The sequence below is a fragment of the Equus asinus genome, chromosome 11 (genome assembly GCF_041296235.1).
Source record: "Equus asinus isolate D_3611 breed Donkey chromosome 11, EquAss-T2T_v2, whole genome shotgun sequence".
NCBI classification, from domain to species: domain Eukaryota; kingdom Metazoa; phylum Chordata; class Mammalia; order Perissodactyla; family Equidae; genus Equus; species Equus asinus.
This window is the reverse complement of record NC_091800.1, coordinates 20,500,319-20,523,992: the sequence shown is the minus strand read 5'-3', so window position 1 is coordinate 20,523,992 and position 23,674 is coordinate 20,500,319. Positions and strand designations below refer to the sequence as shown.

Below are 23,674 nucleotides of genomic sequence, written 5' to 3'. Positions count from 1 at the left end.
TGAGAAAACAAAGGGTCTCTGAAAGGAGTAGGTGAGAAAATGGTAGAGATGCTGCTGCCAAGACCATCCCTGAACTAGAGGTGAGTATGAGAGAGAAGTGGTCTCCAGGGCTCACAGGCCCTTCCTCTCTTCTGCATCAGAGGTTCCACTCTGAAAAGTCCACCTGGGCTGAGACCAGAGCAGCAATAAGAACAAGAGAAAAGGGAAGGGGATGGACCCCCCAAAGTGGTGATGGGAGAGGAACGGAGAAGATGTCTAAGGGTTGCTAATATGACCACAGCACTGCTAGGCCAATAGGAAATTCCAGGGGGAGGGGTTCATATGTGAGGATACATAAAAAGACAACTGTGAGTTGGGATTGTCTGTTTTATATAACCGTAAGGGAAACTCTCTCGAATAGTAAGAACACTGGCCTTCCTGCCCAATTTTCCAATTATACTAAAGCACTTACCATGAATTGAATGAACAATAATTTTTTTTATCATAAGTATCCTTCTTGGAGGAAGATTCATATTGTAGATATTTTTCACAGCTGCAAAGTATCCAACATACCTATTCTGCAAAACAACAGAAGCCTCAGTTTAAGTGGAGATGAAAAGTCTAAAGTCAGCATTCCTGATTTTTTTTCTATACATAGAACTTGTTAAGGAGAGTAATTAATTAAGGAAACATTTATTGGATGACATTATATGAATCTACATACATGCCATTATAGGCGTTTTTATATATGTTGCCTCACGACTGAATATCTACCTTAAAAAAAGATACTGAACTAAGTGCTGTGGGGAAGGAACAAGAAAGGAGCCAGGTGTTGCTTATAGGCTGCTATGACTGAGAGGTTGACCAACCAGAACCAACAAAGCAGTTTCAACAACATTACAGTGAGATGCAGCTAACTGCAACTGTGAAAAAGGTCGATCCAAGGGTAGAAGCTTGACTGTGATGGAGTTAAAGGAAGGCTTGTGGTTTGGTGGAGAGTCGCCTCCTAGGCATGAGAGAACTGCAGATGTGAAAACTCAAGAGGAAGACTTCTCTAGGCCAGTGGTAGATACATATTCTTCTCTCGTTCCTTCACTTTGCATTTCCCCAATTCTATTTTCAAGGAAGCCCTGTCCTTTTTAGTCTAGTTCTTCTCCTGTGGCAGGCTGCTCACAAGGGCTCTCTCCTTGAATCTTTCTTCAAGAAGCTGAAGAGTTCAGGTACTGAATCAACTGGACTTAAAAGTTCGCGGACTCTTCTGCACCCAATGAGAAGTGTTAAATTAACTGCCATACTTTGCATTGGAAAGGGCCAGTCAAGGGAAGCGCTCTTGCAATTTCTTAACTCAGAGGTGGATGAAATGTAGTCTGTAGAATGGCCCACAATGCAGGGTCAGAATTTGACGGTATCTGAGAATTACCTCCCCACATGGAGGGAACTCTGTCCTGGGGCTTTGCCAACACAGCTCAGAAACCTGGGGCCGGGTCCTTGTATTGCTCTCCCAGTGAATCAGAAAAGATTCTGTTGTAGCCTAGGGAGTGCCAGTTCTGGACCAAAGTTAGAGAAACTGTGCATGACTACAGAAGAAATGGGGAAGGGAATCTGTACAGCGAGAGTCCTTGAAGGAGTTACATCTCGCGTCCCCTTGGCTTCTGCCACTAGATTCTTGATCTTTCATTAAAGGATGTAACCCATCATGGCCCTAAAGCTGCTCTTACTCTCACTCTTCCTTCTCCTTCAGCCTAAAACAACAGGGTTTGTAACAGAAGTTAATAAGACAAGCATCTATTTAGTAAGCATTCACTACAAAGGAGATACTATAAGAGGTGCTTTGGGATGCCAAGGTTGGGAAGATGGGTAAGACATGGGCCTTGTCTGCAAAAGGGGCAGAGAAGTCACTACTTCAAATAGCTAGAGAATAATATAAAGTCACTTAGTCCCTAAAAGAAACACAAAGGGATATAAAAACTGAAAAAGCAAGAGACTACATCAGGCTGGGAAGAGAAAAGGACTCCAGGAAAAAGGGTCCACATGAGCAACAGCATGTGGGTATAAAGTGGTACCAGGCTGAGAAACAGCAAATGGTCCAAATGTGTTAGAGCGTAGGACATGTGAATGTACATTATGGAAGAAATGGCTGGAAAAATAAGATCTTGATGCCAGATTAAAATGTTTATATTTGTTGCCCTTGGCAGAGGGGAGCCATTATGGATTTTGAGCATGGAAATGTCATGATTAGAGCCGGGCTTCAGTAAGTTCAAGTATTACTTTTAGCCTATAGCTTATTACTATCTTTTTTTTTCTTGGGTGTGGCAGAAAAGTATCAGTGGATAAGGCTGAGTTCTTTTGCCCCAAACTAAATTTCTAGAGCCAGCAGTTACTAAATTTCCAGAGCCAGCTAACAAGGCCAAGGTTATCTATTCAGCTCCCATCACTTCATTCAAAGAAAACTTTCTTTCACAGCCGCATCCACATCTACTTAACAATTGCCAACCAACTCTCACTTCGGTTTGAGAGGCAATATAGAAAAGGCAAAAATAGATGAGATGCTGTGCAGAGGATGGGAAATAATGGGCTTCAGAGTCTGACAGATCTAGACTTGAGTTCTCGGTTCAAAAAAATTTCGCTGAGCTTCAATGTTCTAATCTGTAAAATGGGAATCACAATGGTGCCCTCTCATGGAGTTATTGAGAGTATTAAAGGAGATAATGAATACAAAGCACTTAGCCTGGTTCAACAAAGTCTAGTATGTTGTAAACTCTATAGGATAAATGTCCAAGTTCCTTCAATAAACAAAGTACAAGGAATAAAGAAGAGAGATGGAAAACCTATAAACTAAAAGAGACTTAACAGACAAAGAAACCAAATGAAATGTGTGGCCCTTGTTTAGACCCTGATTGAAACAAACTAAATTTAAAAAAAGATTTAAAGATAATTGTGGAAATTTAAACATGGAGTAGACATTTGAAATTATTAAGATATTATTAAGGTATAATATTCTTAGATGTGATAAATGGTTTTAAGGGTTTTTTAAAGAGTCTTTATGTTAGGTGTCACACTAAAATATCTGTGGGATAAAATGATCTGATGTCTGGGATTTCCTTCAAAATAATCCAGGTATAGAGAAAGGATGGAGAGTGAGTGTGTGTGTGTGCACGCGTGCGAGGAGAATGGGGAGAGAATGGATGAAACATGGTTGGCTACATGATGAAATGATTGTTGAAGTGGTGAGGTGACTGTAAGGAATTTATTATATGATTGTCTTGACTTTTTGTGTGTGTGTGAGTAAGTTTCACCCTGAGCTAACATCCATTGCCAATCTTGCTCTTTTTTTTTGCTTGAGGAAGATTGTCCCTGAGCTAACATCTGTGCCAATCACCCTCTACTTTGTATGTGGGATGCCTCCAAAGCATGGCTGATGAATGGAGTAGGTCTGCACCTGGGATCTGAACCTGCAAACCCTGGGCTGCAGAAACAGAATGTGTGGAACTTTAATCACTTGGCCATAGGCCGGCCCTGTCTTGACTTCTTATATTTGAAAAAGTCCACAATAAAATGTTTTCAAAAGGAAAAAATAGGGTAATAGCATATATTTCACATGGGTTGTCTGAATATGAAATGAGCTAATATATGTAAAAGTACAATAGTGTCTGGTATATAATAGGTTTTTGAAAAATGTTAATTTCCTCTTTTCTCGCTCTTTAAAAACACAGCCTCCCCATCTCTCTTTCTCTCTCTCTCTCTCTCACACACACACATGTGTGCACATACACACTTGTGATGTTCTGCAAGGGCTGAATTGTCCCAGTAGGGGTTTGTGAAAGACTCAGTTCCTTTCTGCGGGGAAATAAAAGGCTGATGACTTTAGATATTTTCAGAGGTCTGGAACCTTAGAATTGGACCTTCCTACTTTGGGAGGGGAATCAACTCCTGAATTCTGTAAACAATAACCAATATAAAATGGAAAGCAGGATGCTCTGGGGAGAACTCAGTGCTTGCAAAGCACAGGCATGCCATAGGCATGGCTCTCGGGCCCTGGGAAGGAGCCAGGCCTGTCACGGGGCACCCAAGTGCTGCTACCTGATCACCAAAGGAGAAAAGTCTGAATGAAACTAAGTAATAGGCACCAATCTTAACCAAATTCCCCAAAGAACCCACCTTTTTTTAAAAAGAAACTTACCTGGGAAGGAGTTTCTACTCCCTGAAATTTAGAGCTGCTGGTTTTATCTGTTCGTCGTTCGCCAAAATAATAAAGGCTCTCCTATAGAAAAGGGGACAATCCAATCATGGCTCATTTTCACTTTCCTTTCCTATATAAGGTATTCTTAAAGTTTCCAAGGCACATTATTTCCTTAAATCAGTGATCTTTGGGCAGAGGCTATCCAATATAACAAAACTAAGAAGGCAACATGAAGGTGTGCTCTCATCCAAAGGTTGATAAAGACATGGAGTTTCAGAGTTGGAAAGACCTTAGAGATCATCTGGTCCTTCTTCCTACCTTTCCACTTTACAAATGGGGAAGATTGAGACCAAAAGAAAACCAAGTGACCTGTCACGGAGACGTATGCAGCCAGTTGAGAGAGCACAGGCCCACAGCATAGGTCTCTGGCTCTCAGTCTAGGGCTCTGGGTCAGTGGCTTTTGATCTTTTTATTTTTTTATTTATTTTATTTTTTTTTTTTTTGAGGAAGATTAGCCCTGAGCTAACTACTGCCAGTCCTCCTCTTTTTGCTGAGGAAGACTGGCCCTGAGCTCACATCTGGGCCCATCTTCCTCTACTTTATATGTGGGACGCCTACCACAACATGGCTTGCCAAGCGGTGCCATGTCCGCAGCTGGGATCCGAACCGGCAAACTCCGGGCCGCCAAAGTGGAATGTGCACACTTAACCGCTGTGCCACCGGGCCGGCCCTGATCTTTTTATTTTTAAAGCTACAATCTACATTAATAAACCTAGGACACACACACACACACACCCCTGAAACAAAAGTTTCACAAAATAATACTACCATTTGACATTTTCTATTTAATCTATTTTATTTTATTAAAAAACATGCTGGTCACAACCCAATAAGTTGATTTACAACTCACTGATAGATCATGATCCATAGTTTGAAAAACACTGTCCTAGAACATCCATTTTATAATTTGTGTGTCTCAAATTAGAAAAAAAGAAGATGGTGGAATTAGAGTGCTGGGCATTGTGCATAACCCACAGCTCCTCTTATCTGGACTGGCGGCCAAACGAGGAGCAGAGCTGCTGAGAGTGTGTCCTTTAAGTGGTAACCTCTCAGCAAGATCATGGCAGAAAAAAGACTGACGACCCTACTTAAAGACGTAGAAACAGCCCACTCTGTCTTCTCACAAATTTCTAGAGGGCACAGACCCCACATATACTGAGTACGCAAAGATAATAATATTCGGGCAAGACTGCTCTGAGTTGAAAAATGATACCGTCTGTCTTCCTAGCACTTCTGAGGATGTTTAAGGTCCTTTGGAGAATTTACCTCATCAATCTTGGTACTATTCTTGTGAGGAAGGAAGAATTCTGCAGTTGGTGGGAGTAACAGCAGATCTGGGACTAGGGGAGGCGAGTAAAACCTCTAGATTGCTGAGTATTTGTACAATTGCATAACTTGGACCTTACTCATCTCATCTCAATCCTGCCCCCATTGAGTCCTGTTTCTATTTAAAATGTTGCTATTGTATACATCATGGAGTTTTTGCATTAATTTTTATTTTTGAAAGTATTGAATTAGAATATTATTTATCTTAATTACTAAAATTTTTGGCATTCCCTTAATTTTTGTGCCCAAGGTGAGTATGTCACTGACAGCACCCTCATCTTGGCCCAGAGTAAGAGGTACCTAGGTTAGTTACTAACTAGAGCAAGTTAAACAAGGATGTATTAAAACCAAGCTTTCTAATAACCACCTCTCCAATTACATTTTCATAAGTACCATGACTCAAAGGATCATCTTAACATCCTACCAGTAAGGTTTCAGAACTAGCGAATTCAATCAGCACAGGACAGAGTTGATAGTAACATCTTTCATACCTCTGCAGTTACAAATATTTCACAGGCAATCAGGCAGGCACAAACCATAGTACCAGTCCGTCCTGGAAAAGAAAACAGTTAGTTCATGAACCAATGTTCATGGTAATACTTGGTATAAAAATACTCTTAGAAATATCCTAAGAGTTCATTTTGGATTGATTTTCTTTCACTCTGAAAGTGCTTGTTCAAAATATTTCAATTCAGAAATAGCCAAAGCTGTTTCACTGCTCAGAGGTTCCACCTGGAATTCTGCCCTAACTCTGTGCATGAACGCACATGGGCACACCTATACCGTTCTTGAGTTACTACTGCTGGGGGCTGCAGTAATAGGCAGAAGCAATCAGCTCTGCTCTAGGACTCCAAAGCTAAAGAGCTGCTTACCAATTAAGACCTAATTACATACCCTGTTTTTCTAACTAAAAGTACCTATAAAAGATAAAACATGGTCAGAACCCAAAACACTATCGAGTATTTGAATACCCTTTACTCCTTACATTTTCATTAGAGTTTTTAAGTGTGTTACAAAACATATATGAAAGCAAAAAGAGTAGTATAATGAACCCCCATATACCTGTTTCCCAGATTCTATAATTATCATGTTATATTGCTGTACTTGTTTAATTTCTCTTCCTTCTTCCTTCCTTTCTTCCCTCTCTCCCTCTTTCTCTCTCTTTCCTCTATAGCATTGTAAAGCAAACCCTTGATTTCATGTCATTTCATTCTCGAAGTCTCTTATGTTTTATTCCAATTGATATTTTTGTCCTGCCATACAAAATCTGAGTTTAAAAAACATGTTACTTTTATTTTACGATGATCTGTAGCTTTTGTCTTAGCCAGTATATGCTGAACTTATTTTATGTAATTCCAAACTTACTCTTCTAACTTGAGATGCACTCTATTTTCTAGTCCTTTTTTGTTTGTTTGTTTAATGGACTACTAAACTTATTTTGCAACCCATAGTTTGAAAAACACTATTCTAAGCCAAGTGCTTCCAAAGAGGACTTTGTACCACCGTCTGCTATTACAAATAAAAGCTTCTTGCTAAAGGAAGCTACTGACCATTAACAACCTGGCTCTCAGTTGTATAGACTGTTAACATTTCAATTTTCAAGGACATTTCTGGTCTCTATAACTCTGATATTTTCCCATTTGAAGAAAACTTTTGCAGATTCATGTCCTTGTGACTGTAGATAAGTACAAGCACAGACAAAGTAGATGCTCTCTCATCCAGTCAAGTCGTGTACAGCGGGGAATCGTAAAAATGATACATACTTGCCTCCAATATTTTATTTTAACTTAAAACATAAATGTACATTCATTCACTAAACTTCTGATATTGGACCAAGGTTTTAACATTTTGAGTGCCCCCAACTGGAGTTTTTTCTTGGAAAGGTCAGACTCATGGTATAAACCATTGCCTCATCCATATTTCTAGTTTCAGATTCCTCCGAGCAATCCAGGTGCAGGATCCTTCTAGATTTTACTACTGGAATTTTTCTCCCAATGTTTTACATTAGTCGTACTTGCATTTAATTCAGCTGCAATTTTGGTTGTAGGCAGTCAGCTTCATTGAATCTTCTTGAGACATTCAACTTAGGTTTCATAAAATTGTAACTCTTTCTGTTCACTCTGACATTTTACAGATCTACATAATATTTGATTATTTGACATAAGTATAATAACAAGTAGAACTGGCAGACACTGGTGGAAGCAGAAACACATAGGCATACTAAAAAGAAGCATACTAGCTACAAGTTTTCAACATGCCAATGGACACCAATAGGTGTGTTTATGGAGGGAATGGAGAACATGAAATAATCCACCAAGTTGGTCAGATGGAAGTCATAAGAGAGCTTTTGTTATCCTGAAGTCGGCAAAAGCATCTTGCACCTCTAAATATAATACAATTTTTGGTTTTCATAATGATAACAACTAACATTTGGGTAATGCTTTACAGATCTCATATAATCTTTACAACACCTCAGTGAGGTAAACAACCTGGCATAAAGAAACTGAGAAACTGAGGTTCTGTAAGTTTAAGAAACTTTCACATAGTCAAATAGCTAGATACCTTAATGCCAGCTTATATGACCTTTTGCAACAATCCTTAAACTTTATTCTTTCTCAAGTGGTGTCCATCACCCTTCCTCACAATGCAGATCTTATATTTCAAGTTCTTGAATCTATAACCAGAGCACTGAGGTGATTTTCCAGACACCAAGAGTGGTAGCTCTATGTATGTATGTATATATGTATGTATGTATGTACGTGTGTGTGTGTGTGTGTATCCCTTAGAGTTGTTTAAAGCATTTAACATGTAACTGAAGCAATTTCTCATTCAAGATTTTCAGACCAAAATAGCCTTTTGTCAGTTTGACTGCCTTGCTTGATACAATGAATGTCTCAAATGAAAATGTACTTTGTAGCATCCATTAAAAAAGACTTTGAAAGAGCTAGAGACGCTTAAACATTCACTCCTATTATTTAAATAAAAATATGTTCATTGTATATCTACTAGAAAAAGACTCAGGAAAGATAAGTCTGCTGCTAAAAACTGATAGCATACCAGTTGAAGGATAACAATAATGGCCAATATTATCAAGCCATTGATACTTCTTTCAGATAGATAATTTTCACATTTCATTTAATCTCTAAAATAGGACCATGAGGTTGGAACTGTCATCATCCACATTAGAAAACTATTAGAAAACTAAAGCATGGAGAATTTAAGTAATTTACTCAATGCCGCAAAATTCTTTAATGGCATAGTTGGGATTTAAACCTAGATCTTTTATTTCAAAGCCTGTGCTTTTAATCATTATGTTTTGATAACTGCAACTTTTCAATTTCTTTTCTTTTTTTTTTTAGTCTCTCAACCGGGAAAAAAAATCCAATTGAAAAGGATAGACTAAACATTGGTAAAAGACATGTATAAAAGATAGCTGATGGAGCTGTGAGAGAGTTCTCAGTTAATCTAGTCCTTGGGCCCAGTGGAATTATTTTCCAGAAAACTTAGAATTCCTGACTGGACAAACTTGCAAAAGAGATTCCTCAGCATCCCTGGATATTCCTTATGGTGGAGAGCAGGAGAGGTGTGGATAGCCTAGAGCTGATTCATTTCCTGCTTTGCAAATCAGGAGGTAGTGCATTTCCCAAATTGTAAGCCAGTAACCTTGGTGTTAATTTAGGGAGAAATTTTAACACAAATATACTTAAATGGATTTGTTGCATACACATAAAGAAAAGCTATGATCACTCAAGCCCAATGTGAATTTTCCAAGTTCTGGTGGATTTATTTCACTGATACTCTCTTGATACTCTTTATACCCACTTTTCCCTACACATCTGTACGCTCACAGTACTCCTTGTGTGACATCTCTGCTCAAATGTCTTTGTATTGGTAAGACCTTCCTTGACCATCTACATATCAGTTAGCAACCTCTCTCCCATTACATATTCTCCTTATTTTTATTTTTTCAATTGCACGTGTCACCATCTAATACACATATTTTCTCTGTAAACAATAGACTGTGGTCTCCATGGGAGATGTGCATGTATCTGCTTTGTACACTGTCACATAAATGCATCTAGACAGGATCTGCTGTTCAAGGCATGAATGAATATATTTGCTCTTTCAATTTATCTTGTCATCCAGTCCCATGGCCACTCATTTTTCTCATTTTGTTTTCACTTCCTCATCCACCTAGAAGTATGACGGACAATTTCACTGTTGGTTTTACCAATACTAAATAACAGTGCCAGTAACATTGCCATTCTTGCTTCTGGTCCTTTTGCTGTGCCCATTCTGTAAAAACCTAATACTGGGTCCATTTGGGCACCCACTTCCTCCATTCCTACACCAGAAATGTAGAGACAACAGAGATGCAGAAACACCAGAGATACAGAGAACCGCTGGAGAAAAATCACACAACTTTTCACGTTGGTAATAATGTCAATTAATGGTCTGACACTTAAGCTAGACCCTCACTGCAGCCAAAACACTTCTCAATGGTGCTAGTCAGTTCTTTTTCTTGGTTCCCTTAGAATTTGGTTGAAATTTTCCCTACATTCCTTAGGTCGCCAACCCAATTGCCTTCCCACTGACTCTGAGTTTGTGTCTTCATTTCTTTCTTCCCAGAGGCAGGATCTCCGATAACGTGTTGCCTCCCTGAATCCCCCTTACAAGCTTCCTGTGACTACATCTATTCCTGTGACTACACCTCTTCCCTTGAATCTCCCTTGTGAGGAGTTTCTCCTCTTAATTCAGCCAAATCCTCCACTTGGGCTCTGGATCCCATCCCCTTCTCTCAACTCCGGGTTTTGACTTTATCAGGCCCTACTCTTCTGTATCTTCAACCACTCCCTCTCTTTGACTCCTTTCCCTTGGCAAATAAACATATTCAGCTCCCCTTACCCTATCTTATAAACAACACTCACTATCAGCCCCAAATGCTCAGACAACTAACTTCTCTCTGTCCTTTTACAGACAAGCACCTTGACTCTCTAGTCTACACTTGCTATGGTCACTTCCTCCTCATTAACGATTCTGGTGCTGGCTGTCTTTAGACTCTATTTTAATAATTATAATAGCTACCATTTACTCACTGTTTACTATGTATCAGGCGCTCTACTACACAGTGTAATATGCATTACTTCATTTTAATTTCTTAACAATCCTTTAAGGTAAGTATTACAATTCCCATTTTACAGATGGGAAAACTGAGGTTTTGAATGGCTATCTAACTCACCTAAATGGTTAGCGATGGTCCTAGGTTTTAAATCTGGACAGTTCAATGCTAATTATCCCACCATTACCAACTGCATAATAATATGCACACTTTGAGAAAGACTGTTCTACATCAATGTATCTATCTTAGTCTTGAGCTCCTTTATATCCCACTGATGTGACTGCCTTTTCCAGTCACCTGCAGGCTTGCTTGACTCCTCTGGTCTTTTCAGTATTTCTTCACTGCACCTGGATCACTGTTTTTGGAGTTTTCTTTGCTGGACCCCCTTTTTTTTTTTTTTTTTTTTCTTCATCTGAGGTATTTTGTTATTTATCTGGCAAATCTGGCAAGGAGGTTTCTCTTACGTTTTCCCATAAAAGATAAAAGAATATTTATTCTAAGAAATCTAAAGAGTTTTCTTTACAAGGGTACTGAGAATATTAAATCTGGGTACTCTTTGCATTAAAGTTCAAGAAATCTAACAAAGATGATTGAAAGTTAAAAAGACTATTTCTAAATCAAGATGATAGTTTGAGCACCAATGATAGATTGAAAACTTCCACCTCTGTATCAAACATATGGAAATGATAAAGAAAAAAATGGCTGAACTCAAAAATAAAAAGGCAAGGAAAACTCAGAGGATCAGAAATGGAGAGAGGAGTCAAGCTGGTAGGTAGGAGTTGAAGCCAAGAAACCTCAAAATAAACTATTATAGGAAAAACAAAAGGGTGAGAGGATCCACAGAATGCAGGAAAGTAGATAAAAAGAAGCATAGAAAAATTGTGGTAAATATAAAACATATAGCTGAATGTCATAAATAAGTCCAAATATGTCAGCAATTGCAATAAATACATTGAAAATGAAGATACTGAGATTGCATTTTTAATGATGCAGGTATATGCTCTTTAAAGAGACATATCTAAACCAAAATGACACAGAAAGGTTGAATGTAAAATGACGAAAAATTTATAACAGAAATAACCCACTGAGAAGATATAATAATCATGTATTTGCATGCACCTAACAACACACTATGAAATATAAAAAGCAAAAGTTGATAGAATTATGGGGCTGGCCCCGTGGCCGAGTGGTTAAGTTCGCGCGCTCCGCTGCAGGCGGCCCAGTGTTTCGTTGGTTCGAATCCTGGGCGCGGACATGGCACTGCTCATCAGACCACGCTGAGGCAGCGTCCCACATGCCACAACTAGAAGGACCCACAACAAAGAATATACAACTATGTACCGGGGGGCTTTGGGGAGAAAAAGGAAAAAATAAAAAAATAAATCTTTAAAAAAAAAAAAAAGTTGATAGAATTAAAAGAAGAAATCAACACACAAAATAGTTGATACAAAGAAATAGTAAAAAAGAAAAGAAATACTAAATAGAAAGATTTGAGTAATATAATTAATAAGATTGATTTAATGGATAGATAGATAGATAGATAGATAGATAGATAGATAATGGATAGATAGATAGAGGAAAACTGATACGAATGACAATTTAAAAAAAAGAGGCTGCTCTGATGTGCACCAGCTGAACACCAGCCCTCCAAACAATCCTAAAGGGAAATCGATGAAAGACATGTGAACACAGAATAGTCCTCTCTCAGAAAAAAGAAAAAAATGAAATTTGAAATGAATGTTTTCCTTCAAGCAGGGAATTAGCTTTAATTAAAAGAATAGTGAAGCCAATTGCTTGAAATTATAATATTTTAGGTTGAGCCATGTGAAATGGCCATTTTTATAAGTAAAAGATGGTCCAAAACTGACAGTTCCATGTGGTTCAACCTCTATATTCTTCATTTATCCATGGTATTGTAAATTGCTAACATATACAGAATATTTCAACCTGTGGATCTGGAGACAGAACTTGCCTACTCACTAATGGGCTTGAAACTAGTTTTCAAATAAGACTAAAACTTGATTCTACTCAAATATATACGGCAGTTTTAAAGAGTTATGTTTTCCCGGAATTCAATATAAAAAACCATTTTACGGCTCACCAAAAACATAATTCTTTGTCAAAAATTGTGAAATATGCTTGGATGATTATTAAAAGTCTAAAGTTGAATGAGAGAAAATCTAATTCAACTTAAATTGGTTAGATTTACTAACAGCTTTTTTTTTCTCATTTTACACCCACCAAAATCATCTTCTTTGTATCATTACACTATAAAAATTCCAGTAGATTTGGTTTTTGAAATAGCATCACTGTTGGTTCCCTTAACTTTAAAAGCCTCTCACAAAGTTTAAGAACAATCTTAAATAGAACACAAGTGCTCAGTTTCTAAACACTGTATTTTGACAGATTATTTTAGCAAATCAAAAATGAAGAAACCAAATAGTCAATAACAACGGAAATTTCTTAGTTTTTATTCCTATTTTCTTCCCTTCTTTACTCTCTGCCTTCCTCCCCTACTCCCCCCTTTCCTTCCCTTTCTTCAGTCTTGAAGCTAATATTAAAAAGTGTTAACAATTATTAACACTGATTAATAGCAGTATGTCTTGGTCTTGTACCTTAATATGTTTTTCACATTTCTCTAGAAAAAGAGAAATAAAAAGAAAAATGTTTTTACCTTTTCCACCTTTACAGTGAATCACCACAATGTTTCTTTTATCCTCAGCCATCCACTCAATGACTTCCTTCGAAAGAGTCAGCATCTCTCTGATTTCAAACGTAAAATTTTTAGTTGAATTAAAGTACTTCAAAAAAATTGAGCTCAATTCATTTAGCCCTCTTCTGACAGCCAACTTGGCAAGAAACTTACTTTAGAGTGGGCACATTGTGATCATCAATCATGATTCGATGGACCCTGTGGTGGAAACGCTTAGGATCGTAAGATCTTTCACCTAAAATAGATGATGAATGGGTCATATCTCTATATCTAATAAACAAAGTAAATGATCAAGTTATGAATAAGTTATGCTTTTCTGTTAGAAATTCCTTATTCACCTTTAAAAGGAGCTTTCTGACTGGCTCCTCCTGCTCTAAAAGAAACTTAAGGGTCTCAAAAATATAAGGACAGTAGTGGTTTGTCCATCTTGAGTAACCTAAGTTCAACCTATTTTGGTTTGCTTAATAGGACTTACTTTTAATTTTCTAGCAGGCTACTCATTACATTATTATAGGGTAGTTAAACACCACAGAGCAGAAGCAAATGTGGTCGACCAAAATGTTTGCCTCCTGAAAATGATAATTTAATGTAAAGGAAGAGGAGAAAATCAAGAAAGACAAAGTAGTAAGCTGAGATATAATCTGTTTTCTACACCGTTTTCTTTTTTTTCTGTGTAGGGCCCTGCTCTCCTCACACCCCACTCCTAGTGGGTTAGAGAATGAATTTGTTGAATTATCTGTCTTCAAAACAGGAGCTGGCAGGAAAAACAGAAATATTTTCTTCACCTAAAACCACTAGAGCATACAGACTCCTAAAATGGCTCCGCCTCTACCCCAGCCTCCTGTCTCGCTCACAGGGCACTTCGTGCTGTTGAGCTATCTTTTCCCACCAAATAGGGCCAAGAGCAAGATGGAGATTTTTTAACTCACTTCCCACCACTACCAAATACTTATGACTAAATGAAACGTAAAAACTGAATCGTCTTCTTACATGCAGTGATTTGTTTTCTATCTATAGTAGGAAAATATCTAGTTAAGTACGTACTGCATAGATTGTAGACTTGGTAGTGGTTTCGATGCTTGGTATCCAGGAACCGCACAACTTCCTAAAATCGATGGACACATATATTACATATATCCACATGCCACCAACATAAGCCACTTCCTAGGAGTAGCCTGAAATGGTTATTACCTTTTATTCACTTGTCCCTCACTTAGCACCTTTTAGGGGAGATTCAGGGACTATAAGAGTATGTGCATTCCAAATCACATCTAACCCACTGATAGTTTTCAAATAGCCCACAAGGTTGTGCTTGACTACCCTGATTAGCCTCTACTATAAATACACATTGTTTAAAGATACCAGACAAGGAAATTAGCTGGTTGACTAGTTTTAAGTGAATTTATTCCTACTCATTAATTCGCAGTACTATATGATTCTTATCTAGATCTAATTCTACATAGATATGTATTTTAGATAATGATCTGGATTTTACAATCTACCTAAGCACTACTTAAATAAATAAATGCAAAAAATGTATGTATGATTGTGTGTATGTGTGTGCATGACAGAAAAAGATAAACACATTATGTCAAATTTTAGATAAATGGTAACAATATGGAGAATTTCTTGGCTGATCTGTGTTTTCTTATTTTCTAAAATGAATATATATGTGTGTATGTGTATATATGTGTATGTTATACACACATATATGTATATATGTATAACTAAAAATAATAAATTGTGGTTATTATTTAAAATACAGTTAATATCACCATACTAATACAACAATATTTCCAGCAAACTTATCCAACTGCAACACACACATGTGCATGTATCTCTGCCAAAAACAAAAGTGACTGTAAAAAATGTCAAAAATTGATTAGTACAGTACCCTTATAGCAATGTTTACTGGCTTAATATTGAGAAAAAGAAAAATTAAGGTATCAAAATGATCAATTTGTTAAATTGGTTATCCCTGTCAGGAGGAAATAATAAATCAAAAAGAGAAACACTCTGAGTCTGCATAGCACTGTGGTAGGGGGGATAAATAGTCTTACACGTGTCAAAAATGTGTGGGATCCCTACACCAAGATAAAATCCAGATGGACTGAGGTATCAAATATACAAAGCCACAAATATCTCTAAGAAATGTAAATGAACATCAATCAATTCTTTGGATGAGGAAGAACTAAGGATTATCAATGGAAGATCAACAGATTTAGGTTTGACTTCACAAAAATTTGAAACTTCTGTTTAAAAAAAGCCACAGTACAACAAACAAATGACAGGAGATTCTTCAGTAAAATTGAGAGAATAAGGACTATGCCTAGTGTAATCTATAAACTAGTTATAGTAGTACAAACTAATAACACAGTAACAACAATTTAAAGATTACTCTCTCACCCTATAGATAAATAGGCCATAAATAAAAGTGTCAATTCACAAAAGAGAAAATCCAACTGGCTAACAACCTACAAAGATAAATATTTAGCCTCACCAATAAAGATGCCAAAACAGTAATGGAATGCCATTTTCACCCATAAAATTAGCCTTTCCTTTTTAATGAGAAGACCCAATGCTGGCAAATATGGCATGAAAATTCCTTGCAGGCCAGTTAATAAGTACATTTCAAGAAAAGAAAATTGAAGGTTAATATCTCATTAGTATGTACAAAAATTTCTAAATAAAATATTAACAAATAGAATCTAATGATGTATTAAAAAGGATAATACATTAAGACCAAAGGGGGTTTATTCCAGGAATAGAAAATATTGTTTTAATATTCGAAAATCTCAATGGAATAAGAGAAAAACATTTTGATTATCTCAGTAGATGCAGAAAAAGTATATGATATATTCAGCACCGATTGATGATTAAAAACTCTTAGCAAACTATAAATAAAATGGAAGTTTCTTAATCTGGTAAAGGATAGCTACAAAAAGCCTCTAGAAAATATCATTCTAATATTGAAATAGCTAATTCTTTCTACCTAAATTTGGGAACAAGGCAAGGCTGTCTACTCTTACCACTTCTATTCAACATTACATTGGAGGTCCTAGACAGCTGAATAAAGAAAGAAAAAGAAATGAAAAGTACAAAAAAGTGGGATTAAAGTAGTAAATTACATGATTATGTATGTAAAATATCCCAAAGAATATACAAATTAATTATTAAAATAAATGCATGAATTTATGAAGGGTGCTGGAAATACATACAAAAATCAGTTATATTCCCAGCAAATAATTAGAAAATGAAAATTTAAAAATACCATTTAAAATAGCATCAAAATCCATCAAATAGGGATAAAGCTAACAAAAGATGTGGAAAGCCTGTACAGTGAAAATACTGCTAAAAGAAATTAAAGAAGACCTAAATAAATTCAGAGATATGTTATGTTTATGGGTTGCAAGACTCAATATTTTTAGATGTTGATTCTCCCCAAGTCAAGCTATGTAGTCAATGTCATCCAAGTTAAAATACCAGCAGGGTATGTGTGTGTGTGTATGTGTAAATTAACAAGCTGATTCTAAAATTTATATAGAAATTCAAAGGACCTAGGAAAGTCAAGATAGTTTTAAAGAAGTACAGGTTTCCTGGGTTGGTGAGCAGGTGGAAATGCTCACCGGAGAAAAGTGAGAGAAAAGGGAGCCTGGAGAGGGTTTAGAAGCTTTGTGCCCCTTCCCCCATGCATTGCCCTATGCATCTCTTCTATCTGGCTGTTCCTGAGTTGTGTCCTTGTCTAATAAAGTGGTAATCTAATCACCAAGTAAATAAACATCAAATGAAGATGCTGTGGAAGCTGAGGAGCATGAGGTAAAAAGACTCAAGTTTGACAAAGAAGGAGAAGTCAGAGAGATGGCCAAACAACTTCAAGTGAAATTTCTTCAGTTATGATAGAAGAAACAAAATCATCTTCATCTAAGAATAAAGACAAACAAAGTAGTTGTATCAGGCAGCACTGTACAGAGCAGGATGAAGAGGCAGAAGAGAGTCTTTAATGACATCAACAGAAATGATCCCAGAAAGGAAAAAAGTCAAGAAAAAGAATCTGATGCCTTAACTAACTGTGAATGAAGAGACTTCTGAGAAAAATAACCAAATGGAGGAATCTCATTGGTCTCAAGCTGAGAAAGATTTACATTCTGAAGGTAGTGCAAATATAAGGCCCTGTAAGTAGCGACTGTGACTGCCATGAAACAGAAGAATTAGTAGGATCCAATACCAGTAGACGTGGAGAGATTCTCTCAGAATCATCCATGGAAAACGATGATGATGCCAGAGAAGTCACTGATGAACCAACAGAACAAGACTATTGGAAACATTTAGATGCAGTATTTTACATACAGTTCTAGTTTTATACTGTATCAAATTCCTATGTAATAAAGCGGAGGTTTAGTTTTACAAGAGAAGTAGGTTGTAAAATAAAGTACTTTATGGGATACATCCTGAGAGAGTTGTTCATATAGGAACAGTGAATTATCAGCTCCTCTGGGTCCTGCTTATTATTGACAATTTTTGGTGGGCGGAGTCTGGTTAATCAGTGGTTTGTGTATAGATTTTTTTAAATTTAGAATTAAAGTTTTTAAATGGGAAGGTAATAATTACAATTTTTAAACTTTGAGGACAGTATCACATTTAGTTTATACATACGCAAGAAAGCTTTTTGTCTTGTCTTTTTCTGACAGCTCTAGAAGTTTTCCTATTTTGGTCATAGTTTCAACATTTTACCATGTGAATTATAGGGTTTTGTGGTAGTTATATATTATTTATATTTATAAATATACATTACATATAATTCATCTCTTACAGAAACAGAAAAATATAAAATTTGCCTCCTTAGAATAATATTGTACATTTACATGTAATCTATTATACAGGGTATATTATATCACACATATAATAACATATTATATAATATAACATGTGATATAATACATATTATAATAAAATAATAAACATATATTATGTTATGTAATATGATTAAGTACAATTATATTTATATAATATATACCATATAATATATTATATATAAAATATATAATTTTAAATACAAATATATGTATATTATTCTAAGGGAGGCCATGTTATATTTTTAATCTTCTATAAGAGATGAATTTATATTATTATATAAATTATATATATTTATAGATGGAATAATATATATGTATATATAATATGCATTAAATTTTTTACCTGAAAGAGTATATTTTTAGGAGAATACTGCCACCTACATGTTATAAGTTATATTAAATTTATAACTCCATAGTCTGTTTACTGAGAAAAATGAGCATTTGTTAGATAAATACCCTTACCTTAATGGGATTCCTATGGAAAGAGTGTTTTCCAGAAGATGGGAATGACATGGCAATAATACGCCCTGGAAGTCAAAATAGTCACTATTACAGATGTTATTATACATGTGAAACAATAAATGAGAACTTAATTTACATATAATCAGACTCTTTTTTCATAAAAAAGAAATTTCAGGATTGAGAATGACAAAAAAGCTAACTAACCCTCAGAATAATCAACATAACATATTAAAATATCCAATATAATGACCACTAAACTCACACAGTGCTCCCAAGACTCAACTGCTTCCAGCCAAATGCAACAGATTTGTGTCGATCTCAGTCTGGAGCTGCCCCCATGGTGAGAATTTCTTATCTGAACACTAAAGAAAAAGGAGAGATCTGGGATCCAGCAATCGTGGGAACTCCCAGGGTGCTCCAGTGCTCCTGACTCAGAAACCTGAGACCTACAAAGGGTTCCAGCAAGAGAACAGGTCTCTCTGAGATCCTTGAGACCCAGGATAACTATTAGAACTCAATAAATTCTAAACCAAACAAATGGAGTCAGCTGAAACTTCCTTCAACTCCCTGTACTGTAACCAAGTAACCCTGATTTGGGATGACAATGGAGATTTTCCATTGTCAGGGTTAAACTACAAATATGTCACACTACCATAGTGGTAGATGTCTTCACAGATAAAGAATGCTTTAGACAAGGTAAGAACCAAAATAAACATATAATTACCCACACACAAGAAAAATGTGAAGTTAATGTAAGTAAATCAACAGTTAAACTTCACAAACCAGTAATGTAAGTGAGGTCTAAGTCAAATCCATCCTTCCTGTATCGCCGTTTGTTTCCTGAAACCTGAGAGTTTAAAACAATCATTAATTTGTAAAATATAAATCAACATAAAAATAAAGAAGATTATATACATATCTATAACACTCGCCAGTATTTCCCGAAACACAAACATTTTTCTGAATCACAAACATGTTTTGCCCACTTACCATCCTTCTGGTCAGTATTTCAAGATGTCTTTTTTGGTAAGCCAGATGAAAAACTCTCATCAGAATGATAAGTCGTAGAGGTCGAAATATAATTGCCAATCTAACAATAAATTTTAAAGATCCATTTTTACTACAGAAATAGAGGATTTTGTCAATATGGACTAAGTCTTGAGCAGTGATTCTTAACCAGGGGCAATTTTGTACACCCCACCTATCCCCAAGCCTCTCACCCACTTACCCAAGGGATATTTGGCAATGTCTGGAGGCATTTTTGGTTGTTGTAACTGTGTGCTGAGGGGGTGCTACTTGCATCCAGTGGATAGAGGACAGAAAAGCTGCTAAACACCAATGAACAGGACAGCTTCCATAACAAAGAATTATCTGGTCCAAAATATCAATAGTGCTGAGATTGAGAAACTCTGGTCTAGAGAGATAGCTATATGATGGATGCTTAGAATTTGTGGATTTAACTTTTGTAGCTTAAGATGAGCATGTTTCAATCTTTTCCCCATCAAACAAACTGAGGGTTCTTGTTCACCTGTGTTACTCCCATCAGTAACAGAGGTTCACTACACTACTAACACACATCAGGCAGGCAGTAGATTGAGATACTTCCCAAGTGTGCTAGCTACTGTCTCTCCTGCCATCAGAAAAAAAACACAATGGCAGAGAACTGATGGTTTGGACTAGTGCTTCTCTAACTTGAGTGCACACACTGATTCAGTAGGTCACTGGGGCCTGCGGTGTTTTCCTTCTTGCATTTCTAGCTCTTAGATGATGCTGAGGTTGTAGGTCAGAGGACCATACTGGCTCCAGCTATTTTCAAACAACTCCAAAAGCCTATCGCATAACATCAAGTTTCACTAGCACCTGAATTGAAGTCCTGGGAAGCTGGAGTGCAGAAAGAAGCAAGCTATTAGACTAATAAATAAGCCTAATGAGCCACACAACATCTACATCCCAGTACGCATTTGTTCTTCTTTTCCTCATCGCCAAAGTAGAAAGAAGAAAAGCCATCAGTTCTTCATACACATTTCAGTTTCCTGATCCCCAACAGTTCTGATTTTGCCTCAGCTTTCTTCATTCCAATGATACTGCAAAATTCCACCTCTGTGTTGCTATCCACGTCACCTGGTTTTCTGTTCCATTTGCTTTTTGAGAGAATTATCATTGGAGTCACTCAAGTTTTGCATATGCTCAAACCAATACTCTCTTTGTTATAGGAAAAACCCAGGAATTTCATGTGTAAGGAATTTGTGATTGAAGCTTAAACGGGAATTTAGTGGGAATTTCAAAGTATAGGGAAGTTAAAGTTAGTACAAGAGGCAAAGTCCCCAGTTTCTTCTTTGAGTGCTCCATCTTCTTCATTCAACCAAAGGTACGTAGTGCGTACACCCTTCATGGATCCCTAAATACCACCAGCCTTTAGTTTCTAAGTATGTGGAAATTTATCTAAACATTTCATTTTCAAGCAGCTTATAAGGCATAGAATCATCACATTCAGAGTTAAAAGATTATACAAAATGAAATCCATAGAAAACGCAAAAAAAAAAAGACAGTTTAAGAAACGTGAATCATGTCTCTTACCTGGGGATATCATTAAAATAACTGAAGTCATAAAAAATGTAAATTATATCAATCAGTAGAGTCAGCAGAATAATGACAGCATCTAAGGAGTTAAGTAAATCAGAGAAATATCGTTGCATCCTATAATGTAAAACAAAAAATACAAGTTTATGCTCCCCCGAAGAAGAGACAGGGAAATTTTAAAAGCAAGAATTATTTGACTCATCTCCATTAACAATTCTATTTTAATGAATTATCTAAAATGCATTTACTAGACTAGACTAAGAGAAAAGTATTCATATTCATTATTTTATACATATATATGACAAAAGCATAAATATTGCAGTTTAAGTTCAGTTAAGACATATAACCAAACCATCAAACAAGAGGCAAGCAATGCCTTCACATAGGTGGGAGAGAAAGGTGGGATGTTGGAGAGTACTGTTGGGCAGTGGAAGCTGAACATGTCACAGCCTTAGAGCAACCGCGGCTGTGAGGAGGGCAGAAGAGGAGCTTGTGAGAGGCAGACAGGTCCACTATTTTGGCCTGCGAACTCATCATCTGCCTTTGTACCTAGAGTGGAATCCCAATGGGCTGGTAGGGCCTCCCCTACAAAAGCTGAACTTGCACCCACTGCACCTTCCTCCCCCCAACGCTGGCTCCTTCAGCTGTGGGCACTGGTGATCCGCGGGAAGGTTCTAGGGTAGCTTCCACTTCTAGGGTAGCCCCTTTCAGGCTCTGAGTAACCCGGGAGTGGGCAACTGTCCTTAGCTCAAAGGCATGAGGGTAGAGTTCAGGAGGAGAGGAATCAAGCTGCCTTCTGAAAGGCTCTGGATGAAGTGAGGCCAGGGAACTTAGTCTCTGACTTCCACAGCAGTCCAGCTCTAAGGCTTGGCTTACTCCATCCACCTTCTCAGAAAGCCAGCAGCGGAGAAAATCAACTGCTGCCTCACTACTAAGCCTCGCTGACAGGATGAGCATGCCTCAGATCTCCTGTGTACCTTAACAAAAGTTTTTATTTTAACTGAGTTAGGGGATTGTTCACGATCTATTTTCTAGTATTTAATATGCTATCAGATTTTATTTAGATTCAATTCTTAATGAAAGTATTAATATTTATACTTCACATACATGTTCCTCTTAATAATGTGCATGTAGACACATCAGCTGCCTTGTCCCATTTTGCAAACCCATTAAGCTTTACCTGTTGGAGGAACCATCTAGAATACATTATTGGAGACTAGAGTGACAGTTACAACAAAAATATTAAAGCCCAATCTAGTAGAAATTGGGATTTGGATAGTTGTTTCTCTGGTGGACCGTGCCTTCGAGGAGAATTATTTTGATAAAGAGGGACAAATTTGGTTGTGTTGACCTGGTAATTACTTTGGGATGCTTCTCATAGCACTACAAAATAGCTTTATATGTTTTTAAAAAATTAATCAAACTTACCCTTCTACACATACTCGAAGAAGAACATCCATTAAAAAAAATAAAGCAATAGCTAAAGAAATTGAACGATATTCCAAAGGAATATACACTTTACTATCAGAGATGAATTGATCTGCGATGATAAGAGACATGTCCACAAAGACGAGCAAGATTCCAAATATTCTAAAACAAACAAACAAATAAATAAACAGAATAAAGATGAATTGGTTTTCACCTCTATAGTTAGACTACATTTAGCCCAGGGATCTGATACTAAAATGTCATTATTTAGGATTAAACTGTCAGTGGCAGGGAGAACTGTGTTGTCTTAGAATTTCAACAAAATTACTCAGTTTTCACCCAATAGAAGCATTTAGGAAAATAAAATTCCCACAAAACCACTTCATGTTATCATGCTCCTTTATAATAGACACATCAGACTAACCCTCCAACATAGAACTGTCAAACTGAATTAAAATTACTTATCTCTGCTTGTAAACTCTTCTTAAAATTCAAGAACTTTACAAGAGGTCTCTACGAATTTCTCATAGTAAATAAAACCTCATTAGTCTTGATAATTATTAAGAATTTAGTAATAAAAACCAAGTGAAAGCATGACTAACATAAGCCCTAAAAAGACCACTTTGACCAGTAAGATTTTTTCATCAGTGAGATTTTCAGCAAGTATATGATTACACATTAATGGATGTTTCTAGCATATGCTGGGCACATGAGAAGGACTTCAATTCCAAAAATATATACATGATTGAACTCTAAAGTAACTCCGAAGCCTTTCTCTTACGTATTCTAAACACATTATCCATAAATTGATTACACTATTTGTAGAATCTATGAAGATGAATTAATTAGTCTTCAAAGTACTTTTTTCCAATTGCAACACAAATTAAAATATTATAAATTTAAAAGGAAGCAAGTATATTGCGTGAAGCTGTATGATAGTATGAAATCTTGCCATCATGTGGAGAAGAAGCCTA

The 23,674-nt window shown here is 36.6% G+C and overlaps 1 protein-coding gene across 1 annotated transcript in view; it reads right to left on the bottom strand.

Annotated features, from left to right (window-relative positions):
- LOC139046607 (phosphatidylinositol 3,4,5-trisphosphate 3-phosphatase TPTE2-like) overlaps positions 1-22,846 on the bottom strand; it is a 34,129-nt gene extending 11,283 nt beyond the window's left edge. Inside the window, exons 1-11 of the mRNA XM_070520577.1 lie at positions 22,701-22,846; positions 21,270-21,389; positions 19,683-19,782; positions 19,476-19,539; positions 18,693-18,757; positions 14,422-14,482; positions 13,531-13,612; positions 13,339-13,427; positions 6,037-6,098; positions 4,160-4,240; positions 443-557 (exon numbers count right to left, since the gene is read on the bottom strand). Coding sequence (XP_070376678.1) covers positions 443-557; positions 4,160-4,240; positions 6,037-6,098; positions 13,339-13,427; positions 13,531-13,612; positions 14,422-14,482; positions 18,693-18,757; positions 19,476-19,539; positions 19,683-19,782; positions 21,270-21,389; positions 22,701-22,831 — 970 coding nt within the window. The 5' untranslated portion in view covers positions 22,832-22,846. The remainder of the gene's footprint in view (positions 1-442; positions 558-4,159; positions 4,241-6,036; positions 6,099-13,338; positions 13,428-13,530; positions 13,613-14,421; positions 14,483-18,692; positions 18,758-19,475; positions 19,540-19,682; positions 19,783-21,269; positions 21,390-22,700) is intronic.
- Positions 22,847-23,674: the final 828 nt, after the last annotated feature.